General features: G+C 37.4%; 2 protein-coding genes and 1 long non-coding RNA gene across 3 annotated transcripts; 1 reads left to right on the forward strand and 2 right to left on the reverse strand.

Annotated features, from left to right (window-relative positions):
- Nucleotides 1–1,904: 1,904 nt before the first annotated feature.
- LOC149390962 (uncharacterized) lies at nucleotides 1,905–2,728 on the forward strand. Its single transcript, XR_016300335.1, has 2 exons — nucleotides 1,905–2,287; nucleotides 2,390–2,728. It is a non-coding gene; the product is annotated as an uncharacterized LOC149390962 (long non-coding RNA).
- Nucleotides 2,729–6,464: 3,736 nt separating this feature from the next.
- Nucleotides 6,465–9,567, reverse strand: LOC149390963 (COP9 signalosome complex subunit 5b-like). The gene is made up of 6 exons (XM_089620990.1): nucleotides 9,110–9,567; nucleotides 8,736–9,017; nucleotides 8,515–8,662; nucleotides 8,342–8,424; nucleotides 6,841–6,918; nucleotides 6,465–6,746 (listed from the first exon to the last, which is right to left on the reverse strand). The coding sequence occupies exons 1-6, from the start codon at nucleotides 9,470–9,472 to the stop codon at nucleotides 6,657–6,659; spliced, it is 1,044 nt and encodes a 347-aa protein (XP_089477116.1). The 5' UTR covers nucleotides 9,473–9,567; the 3' UTR covers nucleotides 6,465–6,656.
- A 3,314-nt stretch (nucleotides 9,568–12,881) lies between these two features.
- On the reverse strand, nucleotides 12,882–16,732 carry LOC149390964 (uncharacterized). Its single transcript, XM_089619903.1, has 6 exons — nucleotides 15,652–16,732; nucleotides 15,279–15,375; nucleotides 15,007–15,038; nucleotides 14,453–14,654; nucleotides 13,538–13,592; nucleotides 12,882–13,184 (listed from the first exon to the last, which is right to left on the reverse strand). Exons 1-6 carry the CDS (start codon nucleotides 16,730–16,732, stop codon nucleotides 12,882–12,884), a joined length of 1,770 nt encoding a protein of 589 aa, XP_089476029.1.
- Between the last annotated feature and the right edge of the window lie 1,726 nt (nucleotides 16,733–18,458).

Consider the following 18,458-nt stretch of genomic DNA (forward strand, 5'->3'; position numbering starts at 1 on the left):
ATCAAAATATGATTTGAGACGTCTAAAAAATATCTCAAACGAAAATTGAATAGTTGGTTATTTTTTGGCGTTATCACTTTAGCGTACGTGAAAATTAACTTTGATTAATCGATACAATATCCCAAACACATAGATGGGAATTGGTATTGCAAGATCATTCAAATTTGCTGTTGATTGTGGACTTAAACAATCCAACTTATTTTTTTTCTCTCTAAAATAACTTAAACAACGTCTAAACTTTCACTTCAAATATTACATTCGCATCTCGAACTTTTCCACTTTTAGTGGTTCAACAATTACGAAGAGCAAATGCCACAGTCGCAAACATTGACTCTTCATCTCTTTTTTTTTTTTTAATTTTTTTAATTTTTTATTTTTTTTATGGCTAAATTATTGACTCAAAGAACGCAATAATGGAGGAGTGGACTAATCATAGATAAGAGGCCCTTCGAATTTCAATAGTTGACTTTATAATAGGACACCCTTTATTCGTGGCAACTTCAACATATTCATACACATGTATTTGATTTTGATTATATATTATATACAAACATTCTTTTTTGCAACGAAAACTATGCTTATTATTGAAGAAGGTCTTGCGTATTAATTATAGGAGCTAGTCTGGTCTAGTATGGCAATTATTGAGTTTTACAAGTACAATGAGACACAAGAAAGTTCTCATTGAAGCTTGAAGTTGAGTTGTTCTAACTTCTAAGCTATCTAGATTATTATTATTATTATTTTTTACATTTGGGACCTTGAAAATTAGACATTTCAAGAGTACACGCAACACCAAGAACTAGATTATGAGGTGGTCAAATTCTTCCTGTAAGACGTACTTATTTTCAAGTCTAAATACCCTGGCATATGAAGATCTTTAGTTTGGAAGTTTGAATTTTTGTTTTGTTTTTTGTTCCATGTAAATTTGTATTAAAATCATAAAAGCGATTTCTTACACACAATTAGCAAAAAAAAATAATATTAAAAATAAGAAAATCAAGAGTACTGCTTGAAATATTTCATTTTAAATTTGTATACAGACTATATAATGAAAGTAAGTTTGAAATGCAAACGAGATTTCTAACACAATGCTATATAGTTTGAAATGTAACTTTATAATACTATATATTATTTAAAACATATAGTAAGAGAATGATTGAAATGTTTTATATAAACTATATAATAAAATAATAATTATTTTTAGAAACATATGAACACACACCATTATAAAATATTGTATGTTACTTTAAGTAATTTAAATTTACAATATATAACAAAACAATTTATCAATAAAACAAAGTAATGTTAATATACTACAAAACAAAACAAAATATTAATCCCCAATTGGCCTTTCAAATTTCTTAAACAAAAAGTTAACGCTTTGTAGCTTTTGAAGAGTTGACACTAAATTCTAAAATTTATACGATAAATTGTGGGGAAAAAAACATTGCAAACGACCGCTTGTTAGTTAATGTGTTAATCTGCTGTACAGTCTTCAATGGTTATCTCGTATAGAGTATCATAGTACAAAGAAGGAATTGTTCAAACGTATAATTATAATTTTTTGAGTGGACATTCAATTATTGGGACTCAGAGGCTACAAAGAAAAGCACTTGGAAGAAAAAAGATAGGAGGAGAAAATCCAGAGACAGAAATGCAAAATCAAGAGAAATATATACGGTAATGTAGTAATAATAAATACTACCATGTTCTGATAAAAATAAAAAATAAAAATTACTACCACTTGATGGGTAGGTGAGTTATATAGAGTCAATATTGGTCTGCTATCTTGCTTAGCAATGAACGTCTCTTTCCCAACTGCTATAATTTTATATATTATATAATATATGAAATATATATACCATCCGTTCACTTCACTCTTATAACTAAAACTAAGTACAACGAGGAGTGCTCTCAAATGTCGTCCCATAGTAATAAGCTCCTCTAAAGAGATTAGTGGAGGATTGTCACTCACACGTGGAATTGCTACGCACAAAAAAGGCCTCAAAAGTTACATATTTAAGAGGTCAAGGCCTATATGAGAGAGAGAGATGTGTTAGAGAGAGGACCATTTTAGGGGGATGAGCAATACTTTTTGTTATCTTCTAAGAATCTAATGGAACAAAATGATGGGAAGGCAGAAAGTGAGAGAGAGAGAGAGAGAGAGAGAGAGAGAGAGAGGGAGAGAGAGAGAGAGGTGTTGGGGTGGTAAAGAAAAAGGTCACGAAGGGCATGATTTCTTCAAAGAGTCCACAAAAAACCCACTAAAGATGGTGAAAAGTGAGAGGTTTGTTTTTGTTTTGTTTTGTGATTTTCGTTGATCTCCTTGGCTGAAAGAAAAGTGACATAACTTGGGCTTTACTAGTATTTTTTTTTCTTTTTAATTTAGTGGGTGGAGGATATGGCAGCAAAGGAAAATGGCACTTTTTTTTTGGGCATCTACATTACATGATTGTAATCTGTATACCTAAAAAAGAAGAAAGACCCACGAGGTTTTTGCTCATCTTCATGTGAATCATCACCATACTTGTCTCTCCTTTTTCAGTTGTATATATAACACATGCATGTATATCTCTGCATTTATTGATTTATTGGTTTGGTATGTGTTTTGGGGGGGTTTAGTCTCTCAATCATTCATTGTCTACTTCAATCCTAGGGGATGAAGTGAGTTCAGTGAATAAACATACTTTATTCTTATTCTAACATAGTAGCATGAACTTGAGTGTCCCCTTATTGGCTTTGTGATGCAAGTAAAGTGCACACCTCACCCTTTATTTATTTATTTATTTTTTTATGGGATAGCTAAGTGCATTCCACTTTGAAAGCATTTCTAAATAATTTAAAGATAACATGTTTAAAAAAAAATTAAGATAAGCTTTTTATTCTGTATAGAAACAATCTCTGGCTCTTAAGAAGCCCTTTTAGCTTTTTAGTACTGTTTTGGAACTATCTTAAGCGTGACGATCTTTTTGGAAAATAACAATGAAAAACCACAATTTATTATGCTGATTAAAATAAGCCTAGTAAGAAGTAAGAAATAAGGGTGTGCACGGTCCGGTTCGGTCTAAAATCGGTCAAAAATCAAATCGAACCGGTTTAAAAGAAATTAAATCGGACCGAACTAAATAAGAAAAAAAAATCGGACCGGACCAAACCGATTAAAATGATCCAGTCTGATTTAAACCGTTTCGGACCATTTTAGATCATTTTAAACTGGACCGTTTTAAACCGTTTTATTTTAACGGACCGGCTAAAGAATTAGCCAAAATGACACCCCTACTTTAAAATTATAGCCAAACTATTAACATATTTAGGAAAATAGCCAATTTATCATGACAACATTACAATATTCCAATTATACCCTTAGGTTAATATTATTAACTATCATAGTAAATAATATCATTCATAACAAAAAAATTAGTAAATCTAATTAACAATAACAAAAACTACATTAAATCTTATTTGTCGTAACAAGAATAATAGTAAATCTTATTTACCGTAACAAGAACAATAGTAAATCTTATTTACCGTAACAAGAAAACAATAAATTTTATTTACCGTAATAATAACAACATTAAATCTTATTTACCATAACAAGAACAAAAGTAAATTTTATTTACCGTAACATTTTGTAGTTAATCTAACAAGAAAAGTATCAAAGATGATGACTAGTTAATCTAACGGTAAATATGATTTACTAATTATTTCCGTGAACAATCGAGGACTAACAATTCGACAGTAAATAATATTAACCATTGAGTAAGTCATTCGTTTCTATGGTAAATATGACTAGTTAATCTAACAGTAAATACGATTTACTAATTGTTTCCGTGAACAATCGTGGACTAAAAATCCGACAGTAAATCATATTAACCATTGAGTAAATCGTTCGTTTCTATGGTAAATATGACTAGTTAATCTAACAGTAAATACGATTTACTAATTATTTCCGTGAACAATCGAGAACTAAAAATCCGATAGTAAATCATATTAACCATTGAGTAAATCATTCGTTTCTATGGTAAATATAACAGTAAATCCTACTTCCGCAAGTCCGTCGTCGAGAACTTCCACGCCTCCATCGCTAAGACCTTCCCAATCATACAGGAGATCAAGTTCTCCGGCGTCGAGCGGAGTTCCGGCAATCTCAGCTCGACAGGTTCTCCGAAACCCTCCGCGAAGGTCTCGAGCTCGTCGACACGGCTCTCCGTTCAAACCGCTACAACGTCTATAAGAACTACAAACTCACGCAGAAGATGGAGAAGATCAGCCGCCGACGAGCGCTTCGACCGCATCGACCGCACCGGCGATCGCTGCGGCCAGCAGCTCGACGAGGTTCTCCAAGCCTTGACCATTGGCTCTGGCTCCGGAGCCGCCAGGATGGTGGCGGAGGAGGCAGCGGCGGCGATCGCCGCCACCAAAGCGGTGGAGGACGCGATGGCCGGCGTGGGGATAGAGTTCGCGGTGAGGAAGGTGAAGGAAATGTTGATCGGAAGGGATAACCTAAGCTTTAAACCCCACAACAACGTATAAATAGAATACATATTTACCAACCGATCCTGAAGATTAACTTGATTCTAGATTAGTTAATCGGATTAACTTACTTAGTAAACTAGATTAACTATCATATTTACCAACAGATTTAAACATTTGCTTAATTCCAGGTTAGTTAATCAGGTTAACTTACTTAGTAAACTAGATTAACTAACATATTTACCAACAGATCAGATTAACTTACTTAGTAAACTAGATTAACTTACATATTTACCAACCGATTTATACATTAGCTTGATTCCAGGTTAGTTAATCAGGTTAACTAACTTAGTAAACTAGATTAACTAATATATTTACCAACAGTTTGTGAAAATTAGCTTGATTATAGGTTAGTTAATCAGATTAACTATAGAAGTAAATTAAAGCTTCAGTCAATCAATGCGTTCAAACAGATTAGCGAATCAAACAAATTTTAAGGCTAGATCGAACAGCTCTGAGATGGATTCTTTCAGCTACGAACAGCTCTGAGACCGATGGCACGAGTCTCATCGGAGACCGAACACGATTCCGAAAGTGAAGCTATCAGAGATCGCGATGATGACTCTCCGATTGTTGTCGCCGGCGTGGATATATATATTTTTATTTTATAGTTCTGTCAGAAAAAAAAAAACTCTCATAAATAAATCTACGAATCATGGAAATGAAATTACTCATTTAAAAAAGAAGAGGTCAGTTATACATGTTCGTACATATATAAAACAAACAAAAAACCTAGATCTTTACAAATCGAAAGAAAGAGAGACCAAATCATTGAATTAATCAAGAGAATGAAGAGATGTATATACCTTTTTATTGAAATCACGAGAAAGAAGAGTGACTGGAAATGGAAAGATTGTTATTCGAATCGTCGGAATCTGAAAAATAAGAGAAATCAAACGGAGACGAGAGAGCGACGGAGATGGAAGAAAGATAGGAGGGAAAAATGGTTGTGACTCGTCGCCGTAAACTTCCAGATTTTGACTCGTCGTTGTTCTCCTCCTCCGACGCCGACGGCGGAGGCTGATTCTCGACGGTGGTCGACAATTCTGCGTTGCGGCTCTGTGTGAAGGAGAGAGCGTGTGTGTTTATTTCTTGGTGAATTTCTCGTCTCCGTCGCCGGACTTGGCTGAGGAGATCAATTTCGATCGAACTCTCCTCCTCTATTCACTTTCACTCTTCTCTGTCTAGATCTAGAGTCAGAGTTCTCTTCGCCGACGATGATTTGGTCCGCTTCGATGGAGCTATGCGGTGGTTTTTCCGGTAAAGGCGTTGATCGTTAAATCGGAGGAGAGATTTGGGGAGAGTTTTGTGGCGGCGGAGATGGAGCTCACGAAAAGAGTGGATTAAATGTGGGAGAGAGAGAGACAGGTGGAGTTGGAGAAAGGGTATTTTAGAGACTCTGGGCTAATATTGGCTATATTCCCAAATAAATGCATAGTTTGGCTATTATTTTAATATCCCCTGTAGAAAAAGGCTAGTTATTAACAAATCTCTTTTTTTTTTATTAATTCTTTTATTTAAATACTAACCGGTCAAATCCGGTCTAAACCGCGGTTTAAATTTTTTAGACCGGACCGCACCGTTTAAAAGTTCAAATCAGACCAGACCGGTGAAATTTTAAACCGTTTAAAACTAGACCAACAATCTAAAAATCAACGGTCCAATCCGGTTTACGGTTTCACCGTTTTTTTGGCGCCACCCTAGTAAGAACGATAAAGCGATAAAAGTAAATTCTAGGGCTTGAATGGTACGGAAGTATCACCTAAAAAAATAATATAATGGAATAATAATAATAATATCATTTTCATACTTCAAAAATGGTATAAAACCTACACTAATATTCTTTGGCCTGACAATAAGAAAAACCAAGTATGCTCAAAAGGGTTTCATCATCAAGTATCAAGTTTGTCAAAATTGGTAGACATACCAAAAAACAAACATGATGCTCAGGTAACATACTGATAACAAACTGGTTCATAGACATATCGGCTCAGTGTGATGGAAATAAACCGAGATCAGATTTCAGATTAGTAGTAGCCTCTTGTAAAGATTCAAGACTAGAAACAAAAATGAACACAAGTTTTCATCAATTGATCCAAAGATAGAGGCGCGATAAAGCTCGCTCAGCTCTCAATCATGGGTTCGGGGTCAGACGGTTCAGCTCGGGATCTACTGGGCCGAGGGACGGAGTTGAACAACGTGTCCTTGATCACCTGAGTTTGAAACAGAAACAGAAACATTACGGAGAAGACAATCTATAGGTCGAGAAACAGAATATTTGTCGAGTATCGGAGATGGAACACGTACCTGTGACATTAGGCCGTGCACTTGCTCCACAGTTATTTTTGCGCTATCGCGGTTTATTTTTGCCAGCGGTGATTCCTCCTGCAAGTAAAGAATTTTCCCAATGTTAGCTCGAGGACCGGGAAGGTGATCATGTTTGACATGGTTTATTGAGATTGTATTTCCTCAAGACAAGAAAATGTACTCAATTCCAGCCCAAGAGATTTTACAGGAATTTGTCAGAGCTTAAGTTCACAGCAGACGGGTTCCACTAAGGAAGTGTGTCTGATTAATGGGACAATGGAGTTAATCAAGTTAAAGTAAGTGTGTCTGACTGTTGAGAAACATCAAATGTTCACAATTAAAACTTCTATATGATCCGGACATAGTTATAATGACATTCAAATCGACATATTTGACAGAACAGAAAAAAAACCTCGCTAAAACCGCAGTTGGTTTGAACCGAATCGAACAAAAGAAATCGGCCCACAAACCGAACCGATCCCCCGTACATAGGGGGGATGGTCTAACCACTCTCTATTCTTGAATTCTTTATGTCTTTATTTACTATAATTTTGTTTCTAAAAAAAGAAAATGACTGCAAACAAAGTTGGGAAAATCAAGCAGAAGCAAAATCCAAACCACATAATGTGTATGATTATATGATAGTTCTGCCCTGCCAAAGGCATTTCAAAAACCACGTGTGGATTTGCGGGCGAAAGATGAACATACGCTAATTTCCTACACCTTCAATAGGCTGAGGCATATGAACTATTCCGTCTCAGCTCCAAAAGTAAGTGCTACGTAACTATAACCCTAAATAGTATTTGCTAATAGAGATAACAAGTTCGTGCAATTAAGGGCTTTGGAAGTGCTAACAGTGAAATAGGATAAAGAGCAATTCTCTACTTGTCGGCATCAATACATGTTATTGTCCATAGTGACAGGCATTTAGGACTATGCTTGCGTACGTGGGTATAGGAACCAAAAAAAAAAAAAACTATTTTTCTCACACCCTTGTAGTTCATACGAAGTCCAAACATACATTATTACTCGTGTGTAAGTGCTCACAAAGATCAAATAAAAACTTGATGATACTCGATGACCTCCAATCTAATTCACCAAAGTGTGGTGTGGGAATTATTAACAAAGAGATAGAGGATACTTGTGTAGTATCCTTTTTTGGGAGAAGAGAAAGCTAGTTCTAGGCTGAGGTGGCACAGTGTGCTAAGATTGTCTGCTTCACTGTTGAGAGAGATTTTCATTTACAGAGCTGAGCTCATCGGGAAACTTGGGTGTATCGATCTTGTTTTTATTTTACCGTCACTATTTGCTGTTACTGATACAATCGTCGCAGATTGGGTGGATTACATGAACCCACTCTGTGATTCGTTGTTAGTCTTGTACTCACTTTGAAACTCTCAACAGTTTTTCAGTCCGCCAAAAAACAAGGCAGATGTTCAATTCAGGTTCAAAGTACTCCAACTAAGGATAAAAGTGGAGATCAACATGTGGAAAAAATTACCTCTTTCTTCCGTTGAGGGGGCGATATCAGTGGACCGAAGCGGGAATGAGACAAATGATTCTCGGCTTGCTCCAGCTTTTCAGCTGCACGATATCAGAAAGAAAACAATGCGTTTACTTGAAGTCTAGAACTGAAAATAAGGATCATAAAGCTTGTAACACTTTTACACATACCGAGATCAGAAATTTGCCCGGCAACATAGTCTCCATTACCCAATAAGGGAGAAGAAGAGAGAGTGTTCACCCAGTACTTGTTCCACAGAAGATCCAAAAGGTGGCTATCTAGAGACGACTTGAAGTAACTGATGTCCAAAGAATAGTACTGCATAATAAAAACAGACCCAAGGTTTACACAACAACAGACTATTAAAAAAAAAAGCAGGCAAAAAACCGACCTGTTTACAGTGAACACCAAAGTCTTCGATCTTGTTGAGAGGGATGGTCTGGTACTCGGAGACGGGATCGTCCGGGGGCTTATACCCTTCCGGGTAGGTCCTGAAGGCTCCGATCTCCACTTTTCCGGCGGAGACGGTCCTGGTTGGATCGATGACGACCGCCAAAAAGGGCTCCTGGTATTGCTGGTTCAGCATCTGCGTCGAAACGTCGATACCCGAAAGCCAACAGCCGTATCCCGGGTGAGAATGGTACCAACCCACCACATTCTCCAACCGCCCAGCCTGGATTACAATCACACACACATACAGAGAGGACTGTAATTCGATGTGACTGAAGCGTAATGAGCGAGTAGAGTAGAGAAGCAGAAATGAACCTGCTTGTTGGTCTGGGAATAGTCGACCATGTACTCGTAGGCGTCGGCCTGGGCGTTGACGCGGGTCTCGGTGCCCTCGACGGGGAGAGCGAAGGCGTCCATGACGATGATGGAGTCGCCGTCGGTCTTGCCCTGCATGAGGCCCATAACCTCGATGGTGCCGCCGGAGCGCGCGTGGACCACCATCTTCAGCAGGGCCAGGGCGGAGATCCGCACGCGCTTGAAGAAGTGAGGGTCGTTGCTCCACGGCTTCTCCTGCTGGAACTTGCTCTGCAAAGCCTCGTCGTAGAAGAATATCGCGTCCGCCTCGCTCCCTATGCTGTTCTCCGCCTCCCACCTCTGCTGCGCTATCTCGGAATCCATTCCTGCTTCTACTCTCCAATCCGATCACTTGCTCACCATAACCCTTTACTAAACCTAAACTCACAAAGAAAAAGAGAGAGGTAAATTGGGTGAAATTTTTTTCGCTTAAAGGTAATTTGGACTTCTCAAGTGGGTACGTGTAGAGTTTTTTTTTTTTTTTTTTTGAAATGTCAAGTTTAATTTATGTTTTCAAAAATATCGAGTTCATACATTCTGTTTAATTAGAACGACGAAATTATACCCTGAAATAGACAACAGTGTCACGGATATTCTTTTTCTTGAATTTTCATTGACGTTAACTATAATATTTATATGTAAACATCAATTATCTTTATTCATTCGCGCCATATATGTACTTTATTTAAAAACTAAAAAGTAAACAACGGTCTCTTAATCGTGAAGAACACATAAAGAGGCAAATGGATAAAAATCGACAGTTGATAATCATCAAAATCACAGATTCGAACAGAGAATCCATGATTTAGAGGTTCAATTTGAACACAGAATTAAATCATCTATGGAGAGATATGAATTTTATTATTTAATTTCAATTTAACGCTATTTTATCTCAAAATTGAGAATTCGGAAGTTAGGTTACTTATTGTATTTGATTCGGTTTTTCTTATATAAGAGTTAATATCAATGAAATAGAGATTTATGCCACTGTTATGCATTTCATGGTATAATTTTGTCATTTTAGTTAAACAGATGGTATGAAATCGACATTTTTGAAAACCAAAAGTTAAACTCGACCTTTCACTAAAACATAAAGTATAGATGTGTTCTTTTCCCTTTTTTTTAGATACTTGATACCAATGATTAAAATCTCTCATCTCGCGGTCGTATCGCACTTCTAATTTTTGGGGTATCTCGTCTTGTATCGTGGTATCCCGTGGTATTTGATGAATGTTCGGGGTATCTCATACCGTGTGGTAAACCGCATTCCGCGGGATATACCGCCCAAAAAAGAGTACTTCGTGAGGTATTTAAACAACTTTTAAATTATGATTTTGTTTAAATTTATGATACACAAAAAATTAAATTTTAAAATAAAATTTTCAACATTTCACACAGAATTCTAATTAGAGTAAAAATCAATACACATTTAGATCAAATTAATTACAAATTACATCTAGATCAACAAAATAAATATTTAAATTCGTACTCATAATTTCATTAACAACCATTAAAAATCAACATATAAAGTCTAAACCGGCGGAAAATCCATTCAAAAATCAACTAAAAAAATTAAAAATAAGACCTGAACACTTACCTCGCGGAAATAGCGGAAAACGGCGAGATTTGAGCAGAAATGAACATCCGACGGAAGGCAAATGAAGATCTCGTGCGAGATCGAGGGAGACGCGAGAAATATGAAGAGATTTCACGAGATTTAATACACTTCGCGATATATTCACGTACCCCTCTCGCGCTTCTTAAAAATGCGAGATCTCGTGCGAGATACCCCTATCTCGCACGAGATTTTAATCCCTGCTTGATACATAGGCTTGATACATAGGGTAGTGTTTTGTGATAAAAGGCTCTCAGGTGTATAGCCTTTATCAAAGTTCTCTTTTTTTATTCCAAAATCAAAATTTTATATCAAAACACCGAGCTTTGTGGCCCAATTATAAGGTTCATTACGAGCTCTAGGAATCCGACACAAAACACAATTATCGAGTAGAATAAATTAAGATCAGACACTTTTTCAAGGTAGTGATAACTCCAATTAAGACATGAGGACTAATATGAACACGCATCCCAATCACTTTAGCATCGGGTTGATTCCAGACCTTACGCCATCCTTCATTGAGTGCGTCCATTTGCAAGCTTTAGCTCCAACGACCGTATTAAGCTTTATTTTTATATAATTATGTGATGTTGTTTGCGCCACAATTATATAGACGCGTGGTAAGACTAAGATTGATGATTGATGCATCGGCTGTCAACAAACTCAACTCCATAACCTTCACAAATTCACACATATCTAAATCCACCATTGACAAGAACTCTCGCCACTCTTGTCGTGAAAAATACTATTTTTTTGCTCCCAAGTCTGCTCGACTACAAAAGCACATAAGACGACGAATTTCATTTGCGACACGATCTTCACACCTTCATTCTTCCCTCATAAGCCACTATGAAAAGCTCGTCAATAAATATTCCCAAAAAATTCTGATAGTCTAACGCCCAAACAAGGGGCAAACCAAAATACCCTAGAAAGAGCTTGTGCAAAAAATAAGGAGAACCAACTATGTGCAATCCTACGAATATAAGAGACATCTGAGTTAGTTGTTTGACTCGAAACACTCAAACATAGTTTTGAGTCATCTTCCAAAGACACACCCATAAAGAGGTAGACTTATGAACGCATGAACAATTTCCACATTGTGTAGATCTTAGCCTTCCGTATCAGCTTACAAATTTCAAATGACCAAAATCTCATCCCCGCCAGATGATTTTATTGCTATGTGGCTATTGAATAGGATAATCTTAAAGATCATACATGCAATATCCAGAGTGAAAACCCTCTGAATGAGCTCCTCGTCCCATACTCACGTTACTAAAATGAAAAAGTAACCTACCTTGTCAATCATGAACGACGTATCGCATAAAGTATTGGATAGAGCTATGTTCAGTTCAAAGTTGAGGTTCGAGATCCATCTACAACTCTAAAGAATGTCGATAAATGAAGGAATTTTGTAGCGCTTCCTCAAATTGCAAAATTCTGGTAGTGAGATCGTGCTCCTCAAATCCACTCCCGAACAATCAAAACTGTCCGGCGCCATCGACCCAATGGCTGAGAAAGATAGTGTCATAGCTAGTTCCCACGCAACGAGGCTTTTCCGCGCCCGACGAGTCCCGTGACCACTATCATCCCTGTTATTGTCGTGCTCGTCATTCGGCATAAAGTCGTCTTGGGCATCAAAAGCCTGGCTCACCTCTCAAATAGCGTCACCCCCCAGTTGAACATTCCCCGGTCGATGAACTTTGATGGCCAAACTCGTGATGGCTGAACGCTTCTCGGACTGACGATCCTCAGTGGTCAAATAGTCTTCGACACAACGATCGACGAAGACTGAACGACCAGCAAGAACCAACCGACTGAAGGCCGACTAGTCTAGGATAGCTGCAGTCCTCGACCGAGAGGTCCCTAGCGGCCGATTGGTCGGGGATGGCCGAGCGGTCCTCGACCGAGTGGTCCCTAGCGGATGATTGGTTGGGGACGACCAATCGGTCCTTGGTAGCCGAACGGTCCATGATCGATCAGTCGAGGATGGCCGTACGGCCTTCGTCCGGATAGTCCTCAGTCGGGCGGCTCTAGACAATCGAACGACCTTAACCCTTCGATCAGAAAAAGGATTGGGTCTCGAAACTCTAGAATCCGCCATGGGGTCGTCTCTCGGATCTACTTGGGGGAAAGTCGTCTGAAGAACATGGCCGCCACCATCCTCGACGTGCAATCACGCCCCATTAAATGATGAACTGCCTGCAAGTGTACAGTCCGAGGAGTTTGTAAGAATTGACTCAATGCATTAACAGCATATGTTATATCAGGTCTAGATATGGTCAAGTACAGAAGATGCCCAACTAAACTCTTATGATGAGTGACATCATCAAGTAAGATGCCATCATTTGAGTTAAGGTTAGCCCTTGGATTCATAGGAGTAGCCACAGGCTTGGAATCCAAGAAACCATAGTCCTCCAAAAGCTGTAAGGCATATTGCCTCTAACTAATAACAATACCAGTACTGGACCTAGCAATTTCAAGATCAAGAAAATACTTCAAAGCACCTAAGTCACGAAGCTTAAACTTGGAACTTAAAAAAGACTTAACACTGTTTATAACCGCATGATTAGGTCCTGCCACAATAATATCATCCACATATAAAAGAATGATCACAAAATCTTTACCACTACCACGAGTGAATAAAGAATAATCAGATTTGGACTGACTGAAACCAAAGGATACAATCGCCTGGGTGAACGTAAGATTCCATTGTCTCGAGGCTTGTTTCAATCCATATATGGATTTGTGTAATTTACACACTCTTTTGCGTTTACCTTTCCCTTGCTCCCTCTGATTTCCATATCCCATTGGTAGGTCCATATGGACCTCCTTAAACAAATCACCATTCAAAAAGACATTATTAATGTCTAATTGAACTAAAAACCAATTTTGAGAGGCAGAAAGAGCAAGAAGAACTTTAACAGTGGTTAGCTTGGAAACAGGGGAGAAGGTATATATCAACAAAGTCAATGCCTTCTCTTTGATTGTAACCTTTAGCCACTAAACGAGCTTTATGTCTTGCTAGAGTCCCATCCGAGTTAAATTTATTGGTGTATATCCATCTACAACCAATAGAATTTTTTTCAGGTGGTAGATCGACAATAGACCAGGTGTTATTTGCCTCTAAGGCTTGCAACTCATCATTCATAGCTTGTATCTAGTTAGGATATTTACATGCTTGATGATAAAATTGTGGTTGAAAATGATCAGAAACAGAAAGAGAGTAAGCTTGAAACTTCTTAGACAAGTTATCATAGCAACAAAATTTTGAAATATGATGAGGTGTGGAAGCATGTACACCTGATGTGTTGTTAACAACGTTGCAATGGTAATCTCGAAGTCTGGTTGGTGGGACACGTGGCCTGTCAGAGCGTCTGATACAAATATCTTCAGTTGGGACCCGAACTGTTTCAAGTGGAGAGTCAAGTGGCATTGCTGATTGTGTATCAGTCTCCGTGCCATGTGGTCCATGTGTTTGAGGTGATTCTAGGTGAGGACTTGTGTCTACACAAACATGCTTAGAAATGCAATCATTATCAGCAAGGTTAGGCAAAGGCAAAACAATATCAGGAAAGGGATCTTCAATATCAAAATTATTTTTGAGAGTGTGAAAAGGGAAAATATTTTCATGAAAAATCACATCATGTGAGTTAAACACTTCTCTTGTGGTGAGATCTAATAATCTGTACCCCTTTACACCTGGTGGATAACCTATAAAGATGCACTTCCTTGCCCGTGGTTGAAACTTGGTTCTGTGATACTGCAATGTTGATGCAAAGGCCAAACAGCCAAACACTCGCATGGAATTATAATCCACAGCAGTGTGATATAGAATCTCATAAGGACACTTGTGTGCTAAAAGAGGAGTGGGAGTCCGATTGATCAAATATACTGCAGTCATAACACACTCAGACCAAAATAAAATAGGAATTTGAGATTGAAAAAACAGACTTCTAGCAACATTTAATAAGTGTTGGTGTTTCCTCTCAACATTTAATAAGTGTTTGCTGAGGGGTTTCAACACAAGAAAACTGATGTAAAACACCTAGCTTGCCAAAGAAATCAGCAAAAATTAATTCCTTCCCATTGTCAGATCTAAACTGTTTAATAGTGCAAGAAAATTGATTTGTGATCATAGCACAAAAATGAGGGATTATCTTGTGAACATCAGATTTATTGCGCAACAGGTATATCCAACAGAATCTACTACAATCGTCAACGAGAGTAAGGAAAAAACAAAAACCTGAATGTGAGGTTACAAAGTATGGACCCCATCTGTCACAATGAATCAGGTCAAAAACATTTTCAGAAAGACGATTGTGAGATTGAAAGGCTAATCTACGCTGCTTAGCAAGAGGACAAACATAACAAGGTATATTCTTATCACAAGATCTGAAAGAAAGTTTGTTTTTAAGGAAATCTAATCTCTTAAAAGAAAGATGCCCTAGCCTGTTATGCTAGGTTTGTGCTGTGAGAGAGTTGACGTGAGCATTCTGCATATTCTCTAGCACATACAATCCTTCATGAGATTTAGCCTTGCCAATCCTCCTCTTGGTCAGCATATCCTGTAATTCACAATTATCATCTGAGAATATGACATGTATAGATGAACCTGATGTCAAATAGCTTACTGATATCAAATTAAATTTGAAATCAGGTACAAAAAGCACATTTCTGAGCATGAGGTTCCCATTTAATAGTATATCACCATAAGAGAAAACAGGTATCACCGTGTGGTTAGGTAAGGTAACAGTAGAATTGCGCAAAGGTTTCAAACAGAGGAAAAGAGATTTAGTTGCACAAATGTGTCTTGTAGCACCTGAATCTATAATCTAACTAGTCTTAGAGCAAGCAATACAGCCTGAACTGTTATTAAAACAGCAAGAACCTGCATGGAAGGATGTCATATTGATATCAATATGATCTTCTGGAGGAACCGGTGCTGTGAGTTGGTTGGAAAGCATGCTGATGATCTGGTGTATCTGATCATTGGTGAGATTCACTGGAGGTGCAGAGTTGGACACTGGCTTCGTCTCTTGGTTGACAACGCTTCCTTCTGCCACATTTGCCTGAGACTTTTGCTTTGGTTTGTATCCAGTTGGATATCTGTGTAGCTTGTAACATTTGTCAGCTGTATGACCTGTCATCTTGCAATGTGTACACACAAGTCGATCTTTCTTGTTTGCCTTCTTCTGGTCATTCAGTGCCATAGCCATCGGATTTGACTGTTCTTGGTTGATGAAGACATCACCACTGATGGATCTTTGCTTCTCATCTTGGCACACCATTGAGAAAACCTTGTTGATAGGCGGCAAAGGCTCTAGGAGAAGGATTTGACCTCTTACAGTGTTGAATGAGTCATTCAGCCCCATCAAGAACTTCATGACATACTCATTATGCATGAAATTGAGCAATTCTTTGGATCCTCCACAGGTACAAGCGCAAATTGGTCTGTAATTGTTGAGCTCTTCCCATAGAGTCTTGAGTTTGGTGTAGTAGACACTTACATACTTCTGATCTTGAACCAGGCTCATGATTTCTCTCCTCAGCTCAAAGATTCTTGATCCATTGCCTTGTTCATAACGCTCCTGCAGATCCTTCCAGATATCCATCGCGGAGTCTCCATAGGCTACGCTTGATGAAATTTCTTTTGTGCAAGAGTTTAGAATCCAAGCAATGACGATATTGTTGTTTCTCATCCATGAATTGAGGAGATTAAGATCAGAATCGTCAGGCTTCTTGATGGATCCATCTATGAACCCTAGCTTATTCTTGATCTGGAGAGCCATCTTCATCGATCGGCTCCAAAAGTGGTAGTTCTCGCCATTCATGTGTTGAGTCACCAAGACCATTCCCGGCGAGTCAGTATGATGCAAAAAGTAAGGATCAATCGGCTCATTGGACAGAGCTTTCCGAGATGCGACGCCAGTCGCCGAGAAATCGCCGCTCAAAGCTTCTTCACCAGACATTGTAATCGATTGAAGAAGGAAAAAGAACGGAGAAGAGAAGAATTTTGAAAGAATGAGATTACAAGAAATTTTGCGGAATAAACCGCTCTGATACCATTTCACGTTTCGGCTTCGATGAACTCGATGAACTCAGATCACAGCATGAACAAAGAAGACGGAGACAAAAGAAAAATTCTCATTGATTCAAATTGGGGAAAGTACAATTCAAATACATACACGCTCGTACCAGCGAGGCATAAGAGAAGACAAAAATAACCCTGAACTAAAGGAACTTACAAAGGACAATTTGGTAAACAACTAAAACCGGAAAAAGAAATAAAAGACGCAGATAACGTAAACTACAAGTTACAACATCTCTTTCTTAACAAATCTAATATATTTTGTCAACAAGTTTTCAATACATATTTTTTAAAATGCATATTTTTTATCAGCTGAAGACTAGTCTCCAAATATTATAAACATTATATATTCAAATTTTTGCTTAACTTTGCTTTGCCTTGCCGATATCGGACAATCAGACATGGCGGTTTCAAAGCATGAAGCCATTGCTATTCTTCTTATTGCCTGCGTTTTCCTCTCCATGGGTATTTCTAAATATTAATTCTATATATAACTATAATCCCATTGCATGAACTTAAACTTGTTGTTAATCATGATTTATATTTTCTCGGAAAAAAACTCTAATTTATTTAGCGTAATTGGGTAGTTGGATAATATATTCAACAGGCTTACTATATTATTGATTTATTTATTTATTTGGGTCGTAAGTTTATTAAGTGTTCCATTATAATTTGATATTATTTTTTAATCCTCTCCATGGCTATTTCTAAATGTTGTCTGAATTCAGGGGTAGAGAAAAATGAGAGAGAAATGAAAGAGAAAATTGACATTGAAAAATTGTGTGGTATCAAAAATTCCAACATCGACCGAAAATGTATCATTTGTGCTCCTTATAAATGTCATAAATTACTCCTCCTATGACCAATTGGTTTTAAGATGAAATTCCATGATATTTTAGCATGGTATCAGAATCAAACTCATTCTCGATGTTGGGCCAATCATTTTTACAAATTTCACGCACCAGTTGTTCAACCCTGGACGTGAGGGGGTGTATCAAAAAGTCTCACATCGACAGAATATGTATCTTTTGTACTCCTTATAAAGGTCATGAATTACTTTCTATGACCAATTGGTTTTAAGATAGAACTCCATGATACTTTAACAGAGTTTGAGGAAGAAATGATTTGCGATTTGAGAGAAATCTTTTTAATATTGATTTTTTAGAAATAAAATAAAATGTGAGTAATTAATATCTTTTATGTTTGTGCCATTTTGAAACCGAGGGAATCACGAAATTGAGATTTTATTTTCAAATATTCGTCATTTAATTTTTTATGTTTCATTTTTTTAATTTGAATCTCAAGCGTGGACTATGAAATTTTTAACTGATTTAATTGACTTTTAATTTTGGCTGACTGAAACGTTGAATAGTGGTTAGTTTTTATGTCTTATGTTACTAAGGGTATTTCCAACATTTTCGATCAGTTTATTTTTGTAAATGGGTAAATTACATGATTTTCCAAACGTTGGTCAAATTCTTAAAACCAAATTTGAGATTGACTACATTACTAATTCGCCTAAATAAAAATCTGTACGGCCGATTAATATGATCACCTATGTTACGTAAATTAACTTTTTAGCAAAAAAAAAATTATAAATGTAGTAA

The sequence above is a fragment of the Urtica dioica genome, chromosome 7, assembly GCF_054948205.1.
Source record: "Urtica dioica subsp. dioica isolate 48M chromosome 7, U.dioica_male_clone48M_v1_H2, whole genome shotgun sequence".
In the NCBI taxonomy this organism is placed as follows: Eukaryota; Viridiplantae; Streptophyta; class Magnoliopsida; order Rosales; family Urticaceae; genus Urtica; species Urtica dioica.

What these genes read in the sequence shown, in the direction of transcription:
- LOC149390963 (XM_089620990.1), bottom strand. Translation starts at nt 9,472, where the DNA reads ATGGATTCCGAGATAGCGCAGCAGAGGTGGGAGGCGGAGAACAGCATA. An exon ending in ATTCCCAGACCAACAAGCAG is followed by an intron (nt 9,018 to 9,109) that starts GTTCATTTCTGC and finishes ATTGTAATCCAG; the next exon opens with GCTGGGCGGTTGGAGAATGT. An exon ending in CCCCTCAACGGAAGAAAGAG is followed by an intron (nt 6,919 to 8,341) that starts GTAATTTTTTCC and finishes CTTTACTTGCAG; the next exon opens with GAGGAATCACCGCTGGCAAA.
- LOC149390964 (XM_089619903.1), bottom strand. Translation starts at nt 16,732, where the DNA reads ATGTCTGGTGAAGAAGCTTTGAGCGGCGATTTCTCGGCGACTGGCGTC. An exon ending in GCTAAATCTCATGAAGGATT is followed by an intron (nt 15,039 to 15,278) that starts GTATGTGCTAGA and finishes TCATTGTGACAG; the next exon opens with ATGGGGTCCATACTTTGTAA. An exon ending in TATCCACCAGGTGTAAAGGG is followed by an intron (nt 13,593 to 14,452) that starts GTACAGATTATT and finishes GATTTGTTTAAG; the next exon opens with GAGGTCCATATGGACCTACC.